The sequence below is a fragment of the Aplysia californica genome, unplaced genomic scaffold (assembly GCF_000002075.1).
Source record: "Aplysia californica isolate F4 #8 unplaced genomic scaffold, AplCal3.0 scaffold00394, whole genome shotgun sequence".
Taxonomy (NCBI): Eukaryota; Metazoa; Mollusca; class Gastropoda; order Aplysiida; family Aplysiidae; genus Aplysia; species Aplysia californica.
Genome location: NW_004797664.1, coordinates 330,659 through 341,572, shown reverse-complemented (window position 1 = coordinate 341,572; position 10,914 = coordinate 330,659). Strand labels below are relative to the sequence as shown.

At 42.4% G+C, this 10,914-nt stretch overlaps 1 protein-coding gene across 2 annotated transcripts in view; it reads left to right on the top strand.

Annotated features, from left to right (window-relative positions):
- The window catches only part of LOC101854968, a 13,437-nt gene extending 11,363 nt beyond the window's left edge, over window positions 1-2,074 (top strand). For both annotated transcript variants that reach the window (XM_005103881.3, XM_005103880.3), the window contains exon 4: window positions 1,739-2,074. In XM_005103881.3, the coding sequence (XP_005103938.1) occupies window positions 1,739-1,941 (203 nt within the window). In that variant the 3' untranslated portion in view covers window positions 1,942-2,074. The remainder of the gene's footprint in view (window positions 1-1,738) is intronic.
- Window positions 2,075-10,914: the final 8,840 nt, after the last annotated feature.

Sequence of the window (10,914 nt, the reverse complement as noted above, 5' to 3'; positions counted from 1 at the left end):
GGGGGGGGAGAAATGCTGGTCTGGGACACTCGTCAGGATGTTCGAAGTATGGGAACCACAAGATTTTAGATTGTGGTAGCAGTGGAATGTTTGTGGGATGTTTGTAATGTTGGAACTGTGGATTGTGTGATGTTTTGAATGTGCGAATGGTGGGGGGTTTGGAGTGTGGGAACAGTGGAATCTTTGTGGGATATATGAGCAGCCATTTTTAACCTGACCCCACATGCCAGTCAGCACACAATTTTAGTCATCAGCCGTTTCTAGCTTGGTGTAGCTTATTTCCTGCTTGAGAAAAGCAGCTCACAGTATGGCCACAGCTATTGCTTGTAATGTGGCCTCGCCCTTGGAGAGTGGGAACAGTTTGATGGAAACTGTGGGATGTTTGTGGGCTACTTAGAGAGTGGAAACGGTGGGATGTTTGTTGGTGGGATACTTAGAGAGTGGGAACGGTGGGATGTTTGTTGGTGGGATACTTAGAGAGTGGGAACAGTGGGATGTTTGTGGGCTACTTAGAGAGTGGGAATGGTGGGATGTTTGTTGGTGGGATACTTAGAGAGTGGAAATGGTGGGATGTTTGTTGGTGGGATACTTAGAGAGTGGAAATGGTGGGATGTTTGTTGGTGGGATACTTACAGAGTGGAAACGGTGGGATGTTTGTGGATTACCTAGAGAGTGGGAACGGTGGGATGTTTGTTGGTAACTTAGAGAGTGGGAACAAGGGAATTTTGTTTGTGGGATACTTTGAATTTGAATGTAGGATGTTGAGAGTGTAAAAACAGTGATTTATGCGTTGTTTACCTCTATTTATCCCTGGGTATCATGACAAAGGCGCCCATGAACCTGTACGGGAAAACATACTGTGGAATTCGCTTAAACCGAAATCTGTAGGATCTCCGGGTTTTCATCTGTATAGAGAGGTTGTTCAAATTGAAGAAAAATTGGGTGATCTGCTGTTTTCGGATTAATAATAATAGGTGTCGACATGATGGAATCAGGCGCTTATCAGTTTTTAGTTATTGGCATCGTCTTAATTAAATGCTTGTTCATTTGTCTTGCTTTCGTTGAAAAATATACCCATCTATCTTAAATAGAAATCGAGATTTCAATTGAATGTGGTCGGGTCGCCCGATTTCAGAGATAAAATTAGCGAGAAAATGGCCGCCAAAGTTTGGAGAGTCCTTGGAAAATGAAAATTTACAATTTCTGTGCCTTTAATAAATGTTTTTCTGTAAACTGACACAGAAATGTGTTTTTAAATGGACCTAAAAGATGTTGAGCTAAAAACAAAAATTCGATAGAAATTGCTGTGGAAAAATGACATATATTTTAAATTTTGATTATTTTGCTGAACACCCGATTTCATCACAATAATTCACATATTATGTTGTTCTGTTTTCTATTATTTCTCCTCAAAGACTTCTAGATGTTGAAGAAATATTATGAAATATTACAGACAGGAATTGTAGATGAAAATCAGAACAAAGCCAATAAAAGTTGACCTGAGAGGAATTTAAGAAACCTTTACCACATTATTCTTGCGGGTCTGCTTTGAGTAGCTTAAATTTATTTAAGAAAAGTCTATACTATACATGAAGGGTTTGGAGAGGGGGGTTCTTGGCCAATGCCGACCATCTTTTTGATCCACGGTGTGGGTAAAGTCTGTTTTTTGGTTTTGAAAAGTTGGCAGCTATATCATTTATACACTGTAAATAATATACACATCTCTCTGTTTCTCCAGGTATCAAAGGCTATGTGGTTCTCAAGTCTGGCTCAAAACCTGAGGACTTGATCAACCAGGTGGTGGATGAGGAGAACGTCAATCATGTGTTCATGGGCACCCGCGACCTGGGCAGCATTCAGCGGGCCTTTGTGGGCAGTGTGAGCACCGCTGTGGCCCGCTCGTGCAAGGTGCCCGTCACCATCGTCAAAATCAAGGAGTAAATTTTGGGGGCAGATGGTGGCCAGAGAAAATGGACAGGGCAGCTGTCATTTGGAAGTGAGAGTGTTTACAGGAGACGGATATCGATATAACTATAGCAGTTGTGCGTGTGTGTGTGTGTGTGTGTGTGTGTGTGTGTGAGAGAGAGAGAGAGAGAGAGAGAGTGGAGCGGTTTGTGTGGACATGTGATGTTGTCAGTGTAGATGTGTGTTGTCTGTCTGTCCATGTGAATGTGTGACATTGTTTCTATGCTAGTGATCTGTAATGACTGATAAAAGTGATCTTTTTCTTTCTGTCTGTTGGTTGAATGAGCCTGTGCTTTGGTTCAGAGTGTAATGGGATTTGCTCTGTGTGTGTTAGTACGTCTGTGGCGTCGGTGGCCTAGTGGTTAGGCTATTAGACTCGTAATCGTGAGGTTGCGTGGTCGGGGGTTCGAGCGGCGGGCCGACGTTGTGTCCTTGGGAAAGGCACTTTACATGAATTTTCCTCTCTTCACCCAGGTGGAAATGGGTACCCGGCCATAGACAGCGAAAGATCTTGTCAGTATATTAGTGTTTTAGCGCCTATGAATGGCTGCTTGCACTGTATGCTTCCCAGGAAGTTGAGTTTGTTTCAGAATGCTCTCGTGTCTGCTGGGGTAATAGTGTAGATTGTGAAGCACATAGAGCTTGCTGTTGAGCGGGGATTTACACTATACAAATGCTATTATTATTATTACATGTGTGTGAGCACATATCATATGTATGTAGTCTGTATGTTTGTTTCAGTTGTGGCTCCATGTGCATATATATGGGTGGTGACAGTGAGGCGTGGAGGAATGGAAATCTAATGCAGCGTGTGTTTTTGTTATTTGAAATGTTTTGCCCCTCTGGTTTAATTTCCCGGGGTTTATTTGTCATGGACTGCATGGTGTGTTCAGGGGTTTCTCATGGATAATAATGATATGTCCTTTGGCCGAGATGTTCAGTGGTCATTTCATTGTCCTCAGATCTCTTGACCTGTTTTATTTTGGGTCAAAATATCACTCGGGGATTAATGGGTCCTGACACGTTTTACTTTTCTACTAGACTCCACCTCATATAACTAAATATGTTTTGATGTATGGAGGCCCCTATATATATGTATAGACATGTATTACCTGCAATTGTTGGTGTTGCTGTTTTTGGGGGGCTATTCAGCAGTAGTCCTCTTGCATTCCTTTTTCTTCCAAACTACAGATATACCGGTACTTGAGAGGCAGTAAGGAAATCAGTTTTTCTTCATTGTTCCTTGTTCTGAAATAGTCTTCTGTGCCTTGTGTGGGGTAGAAATCTTTTTTTCCCATTAAGTGTGATCATGCTCTTCAAAAATTTTGCCATAGAGTGGAAATCTCAACATTTTATACAGCACTTTGAGAATATGTATTATCAATGATCATTCTTCACTTCTTGCCGGAACCATGGATTATAGTAATACTAGTACTAGAAATCTATACATTTTTGTATGGTTTTGGTACCACACTCAATTCTTGAACAATATGCATGAGCTTCAGCTTGTGCTGATCTCAAGATGCTTTTTTCACATGTCCAGTTTGTTTTTTCCATTGTTTCTCAAGATTTCTTCCCCCTGCACCTCCCCCAAGTTATTTTTATTTGAATGAAAGATAGAGAGTGTGGCTTATCATACTTTTTACTAAAGGTCACTTTTTCTGTATCTGTTTTTGTTCAATTTATATTTTTTTACGTTTAGGATTGTGATTTACATTGTTTTCCAACAGCTACGGTATATGGTTAGCATGATTTCACTGATGAAGTCCAAGTTACAATGTAAAATTAGCATAATGTCACTGATGAAGTCCAAGTTACAATGTAAAATTAGCATAATTTCACTGATGAAGTCCAAGTTACAATGTAACATTAGCATAATTTCACTGACATCATTTAAGTCACAGGGCATTGGCATTTCCATGATGTCACAGACATTGTCCAAGCAATAACGCAAAATAATGACATAATACCGCAGACTTTGTTACATTACACTCATTAGCATTACATTTCTGACCCTGCTTCTTGGGCTCGGACAGCCTTACACGACATGTACCTTCACAGGGGATGTAGCCGAGACTGTTGATCATTGATTCTGTCTGTACTTATGTGTATGTGTGTGTGTGAGTGCGTTTAACATAAAATATATGTTGAAGTGATGGTGATTTTATTTTTTGCATTCCTACTTCATTAGGCTGTCCCCGCGGTTTTAAGCAAAAAAAAAAAAAAATCCTGAAATTATGCAAACTGAGCCCCAAAAATGTGACATGATGCGATTCTGTTAATTTTAACAAAGAACGTTAAAGGAAAATAATCTGAAATTATGCAAAAAATGATCAAATTTGCTAAATTATGTGGGGTGCATAAAACCTCGGGGACAGATTAGGTCGTGCCATTTTCAACATGCTTGAAAATGGCTTTCATATGAAAATTTAGATATTTTCTACCTGAAACAATTTAAGCTTATGCCAATAGCAGGCCTAATAGGTTTATATATAATATATATATTTATACACCCATGTATACAGATTTTTCATTCCTTGATCTTTGTTCTGTTACAGCTGTCACAGGACAGCACCCTGATTCTTCTCCTTTTGTCAATACTGTCCTTTTTTCAAAGCTGTAATGGCAGTGGAAAAAACAATGTTGACATTTGACCATTCATGCTGGACCGGAAAGTAACTTGAATTGCATTGAAGAGATTGGAATTAATTCAACTGGTAGTTGTTTTTCTTACCCACCGTTCTCCTTACTCATCTGCATGGCTTGGTGATGGGTGATGATAGGCTCTTCTGTTCTTGTAACATTAATTATGAATTCTTGTTATTGAAAATAAACCTACTCTTTATATTGCTACTACAGCCAACAGTGACTTATCTCCAAGACTTTGTTTTTATTTGTTCAGTTTTTCTTCAAGAGTAGCAGTATGGGTGGTTGGTGGGTGCTCTGGGCCTATCGGACACATCTATTGCTCCTATCTTACCTCCTACCTTTCATTGTATGTCACTCTCCAGTAGTACCTCTAATCTTCGGCACTTTTATGACCTTCATGTTGTTGTGTTGTAAGTGCCGTAAAACTCTTACTTAAGAATTACACAAAAAAGTACAGCAGTTGTCCCCTTGAGTGTGTGTTCTTGTTGTAGTTGGTAAAAAGTTGTTCCCGCATCCGATCCGGGCATTGGGGATTTATCTTGTTAGTAAGACAACTTCCTGGGCCTTTGGCATATTGTGGTAGGGTGGCCAGTTCCTTTCCACGCCGCCTTTACTTCCCCAACTCGAAGTCAGGTACCCATTACTGCTGGGTGGGGTGGAGAGGGCGAAAAAAATCCGTGTCCGAACCGAGGCTCAAACCTGGACTTTCCGCTTTGGAGATGAGTGCGCTAACCGCTCCGCCACTTCACCCTCGTTGTAGTTGGTACAATGAACAATTTCATAAGTTATTCTGCTTGAGGGAAGACAAGAATGTTTACCGGTACTATCTTTGCAACCTCTGCCACAGATAAACTCGCACAAAAAAGTCAAGGAACAAAAATTCAAAGAAAGATAACTGAAGAACAATTTAACCGAATTTATTCATTTTTTCAAAAAAGATGCTTTCGACTGTATAGATTTAGTGTGTGCAATTTCAGATTTCAGCAACAACGAGAAGTTCATGTAAAATGAGTTTAAGTCACACGGGTCAGATTTCAAAAGTCTGAACAGCCATAGTTCTTCATGAACATTGTCAATAGTGGATTTAGCCACTCCGTTTGACCAAACACTCGGTACAGCGTCGATGCATGGGCAGGACATGCCTTCGGAGACCTTGTTGCGGTAGGTTCTGTCACTCGTGGACTAGGCAACCCAAGAGTTGTTGAAGGTTTTGTGCAGGAGGGTGGTTGTCCCTTATCCACCGGTCAATGTGATACCAAATATTCTCTGCTGGGTTCTAAACCGGACTACAAGCTGGTCAGTCCATGTGGGTGACAGCTCGCTGTCGCAGGAAGTCTCCCATGTGGCGTGGCGTTGTCGTCCTGCAGTACAGCCTGGGGTCCAATCTGCCACAGGAGAAGAACATCAAGGGGACGCAGGATTTCCTCCCTGTACCTTGCCGCGGGCAAATTGTCCTGTATATGGTACAGGGGGTCTTGGGGTGAGCTGAGGAGCCTCCCCACACCAGAACGGACCCTCCACCGTAGGGCGCCACCTGCTGGATGCACTCAGGGTGGAACAGCTCTCCTCGGCATCTTCAGACGTGGGCTCGCCTGTCTGGATGCAGCAGGTTGAATCTGGATTCGTCCAAGAAGACTACCTTGTCCCACTGACATCGTGTCCACTGTAAATGGCGAGAAGACCACGCCCGGCGAGCTGCTTTGTGGGGCGGCGTGTGCCTTGGACGCCTGGCAGGGACACGAGAAGCGAACCTGGCTCTACGGATACAGTCCCTTATCGTCTCCTCACTCTCGTGGACATTGGCTGTCATCCGTAGTTGGTCCCTGATGCCGTTTGCAATGGTGGTTCGTGACGTCACGGCCTGTCTGACGATGAACTGGTCGATGCTGTCGTTGGTCAACGGGCGGCTCTGGTCGAGGCCTGTCCTGGACCCTTCCGGTCGCTTGCCATCGTTCTTGCAGCCTCTATATGACTGATGGGGACACCCCATGTCGATGTGCAACAACTGGGCACGAGGAGCCATTTTGAAGCCAGGTAAGGGCTCATCCTCTGTCGACGTCAGGCAGCAAGCGTCGTTGGACCATCGTGTTGTAATGAAACATGGCTGAAAAACGCTGGCTTATGAAGGGTTGTAAGTCAGCAATATTCACAGTTTAGCACGAGCCAAGCTCAGTTTTAGCTAACAGTTCCTATGCAAGTAGAGAAATTTAGCCCATTTTTCATGCTTTTCGGCTGTTTCAGAATGCCCTGTGCCGTCGCTGTGAAGCTGGTGTGGGCAAATTTTCTGTACAGGCAAACTTTGTCTAGTCGTCAGTGTGTGTGCCAAGTTTGGTTGACTGATCTTAACGGGTTTGTGAGATATTGCAGTTTAAATTTGACTGGTAAAAACACAAGTTGTTCCTTGACTTTTTTGGGCGAGTTTAGCTACATGCAGCTGCTGCTGCTATAAAATACTACGACTGCACCACCACCGCCACGTCTTCCTTCTCCTCTTCTTCGTCGTCCTCCTCCTCACCACAACCACCACCACCTCCACCGGATACGTCAGTTGGAAGACTGATCTCTCACTCTGAGATTTTACATCTTTTTAAGGCTATGTGTTCTGTAGACTGCACCAATGGACTGCACGACAGAGAACTGGACAGATGACTGGACAGATGACTGGACAGATGACTGGACAGATGACTGGACAGAGAACTGGACAGATGACTGGACAGAGAACTGGACAGATGACATACGAAATCAAAACGGCAGTCCTAAGCCTGTACTGTAACTGTAACCACCTACAGTTGGGACCTCAAAAGGGAATGCCTTGTTTTCTTCATTTTCATCAGTTCTGCCTGTGATGGCCACCTGTCTTAGACGGCCTCTTTTGTCCTCGGCTAAACACACACACACACATACACACACACACACACACACACACACACACACACACACACAGTGTGCAAAAACTTGTCCAGTACCGAGATCAGTCTGTTCCTTATCACTGAGGCCGACATGGCTCCGGCGTAGCTTGACCAATCAGCGTGCTCCCCTTCACCGGTGTTCCGAATTTACCGATTAGCAATCGACCATGCGTTATATAGTCTCTGATCAGTTTAGCACAACACTTTTCTGTGTTTGTATGTATGCATGACATACACACACACATACACACACACACACACACACACACACACACACACACACACAGTGTGCAAAAACTTGTCCAGTACCGAGATCAGTCTGTTCCTTATCACTGAGGCCGACATGGCTCCGGCGTAGCTTGACCAATCAGCGTGCTCCCCTTCACCGGTGTTCCGAATTTACCGATTAGCAATCGACCATGCGTTATATAGTCTCTGATCAGTTTAGCACAACACTTTTCTGTGTTTGTATGTATGCATGACATACACACACACATACACACACACACACACACACACACACACACACACACACACACACACACACACGCGCGCACACACACACACACACACACACACACTCAGTGCATCAGTGCAAAAATTCGCCAGGTAGCGCGATCGGTCGGTGACTGCTCGCTGAGGCCGCCAGAGCTCTAGCGTGGCTTGACCAATCAGAGTGCTCGTTGTCACCGGTGTTCCAAGTTTAACACTTCACAATTGACCATGCATTATATTACCCCAGATTAGTAGCTCAAAGTCAAAGGTTAACTGTTTTGTATGTATTTGTATATATGTGTGTACGTGTGATTGTGTGTGTGTGTGCGCGTGCGCGCGCGTGCGTGCGTGTGTGTATGTGTGTGTGTGTGTGTGTGTGTGTGTGTGTGTGGGGGGGGGGTGTGGGTGTGTGTTCGCACAAACAGAGGTTCGGTCAAGGAAGGTAGGGTGGTTCTTATCAGAGAAGACAATACCCCACGTCTCCATTGGTCCATTGGTGTCATGACCAAATTCCTTCCAGGTAAGAATGGCATTCCACAAACCCTGGAAATTCGAGCTTCAAATGACTCGGTTATCAGGTCCATCCAGGAGAGTTCATAGCCTTGAACTCGACTCAGGTGAGACAGGTTCAGATTTTACTGTAATACGAGACTTTGGTCACCCCCCCCCTTCCCCCCTTCATGAAGTTGATGTCACTTCGAACCACGGAGATCAGACCGCGGGAATCTCCAAGGGTACCGAACTAAGTGCGAGGAAAGTAAGGGAATCCTCAGGTAAATCATTTGTCACTAAAGCAGGAAGAACAGTCCGTCCTAAGTCTATTTTGGACTTGTAATTCTATTGTTTCCTTAAACATGACATTCTATTTGTGAATAACTCATTCTTTATATTGTGCTTTTTTGCATATATTTTATCTCTGTAGCACAGTGGACCCTGGTGGTATTCTCTGATTAATGTTTGCTCTGTGCTGAAAGTTTCAATCTTTTAATTGCTCTCCCAACTCATCATAATCGCTGACCACATTCGAGAAAGAAATTTCCATCGAGTCCTCTCTTACTGCACTTTTACTTTAAATTTAAATCAATAATGGTACACGTACTTAAATAGCATACAATTATTTTTCATGAGGGTTTGGTGTCAAGGAAAGGATACTGACTTAATCAGTTATTAATATTTATTTTACTCACTTTCTTACTTGCATTGTGTACAATTTGTGTTTGAAAATGTCATGCCCTGTACTACAGTAACATGTTCATTTCAAAAGTAATGTCATTGACTATTACATGTACTCATGTACTTATAATTTGTTCATTATTGTTATTTCATTTATCATTGTCTTGTACCTTATAGAGTTTGTTGCTCAAGCTTGAAAGGTAGTCAGCTGTTAAATTCCTTATTCTAAGGCCACAAAAATAACAAGTTATTACAGTTCTTCTGCCTTTGGTAAAGATCTTGATTTAAGTCATACTGAATGTGAGATTTAAACTCTAAGAATTAAATTTGCTTTAATTTGTTACCATCTTTAGAATCAATAAGTGCGTATTTTGTGGAAAGCTAATTCATTTACTACATTTCATTTACGTTTAGTTTAGCCGGCAGTCTTTCGGGGTAAAAATAGACGAGGCGGGGTGAATGCATTCTGAAAGGTAGTAGCTTTGCTGATGTTAAAGTGCGTGTCACTGCAATTCCACCACACATAAGTATTGCATTCATTTTATTACAATACACCACTCTATACCCTTGTTAATACTTTTATGTACACCATTGTGTGTGGTTGATTCTTCTTCCCATTGTGAGTTGAAGTTGACTTTCTCACGACCTTGCCCTTTAATCATTTCATGTTTATATCGTTGGACTCTGTACTTATGAAGTCCAAGGTGGGGAGCATTTTATGGATACTTGTCCCCGCCCCCGTTTTCATCAAACGAATATGTCAACCCGGCTGATAAGGGGAGGTTAATTGTTTTGTTTTGTGGCAGGGGAAAAGTTATGCACAAGGGAGGAACAGAGCCAACGTCAGTCACAGTACGGAAAATCAACGTAAACTTTGTTTGAAACCCAAATAAATGATTGTTCTCGTTGAAAAAAAGGTATTTCGGATTTCAATTTCCTTTAATAGTTATGAAAGTGAGCCGAAACCATAGTCCCCAGAACATCCATGTCAATAGTAAGCAACTGAAACAGGTGAAGGAGTTTCAATATCTTGGCAGCACTTTTTCGGAAAACGGGTCCATAGACAGAGAAATAGAAATATGGGAACTCAAAAAGCCAACGCTGTCACCTACCAGCTCGCACAGCTCCTGTCTCATAGAAGAGAGCATAACATCACAACTGAAAGAGCTGCGGAGCTGGCCTACCATAGAAAACTGCATCTCCCCTCGACTCTTAACGGCAACAGAGGATCAAAAAGTAAAAGCAAAGTACATATTTCCTTTAATACAAGTAAGTAAGCAGTGTCGTGCCAGAGTTTCGGAATAATAGCCACAACAGGAGAACGTAGACATCAAAACACGTCCTGGCACTTTGCTCGGGAGCAACAAAAAAAAAAAAAAGATCATATCCTCGTCAAGTGTGGCTAGTTAGTTTTGTTTGTCTGTTGTTGTTCTTGTTTTTTTTTTTTCTCAGTTTCATGGAAAAATAATATAGTGATGCAAAGCTGATACGTATGTCTTTTTTTGTTTTTGTTTTGCTTCTTTGTTTTGAGGATTAATTTTTTAAACATCTATCACGTGATATTGTTTCTAGCCGAACGAAGAGCTAAGACGAAATAGAGCTGCCCCTCTCTGTATCGCTCTTTCTTTCTTTTTTTTCTTCCTTTTTCTGTCTGTTACTCTCGCTCTCGCTCTTTGTAGATTTACATAATTTTTTAAAGTGTGTGTGTGTGTGTGTGTGTGTG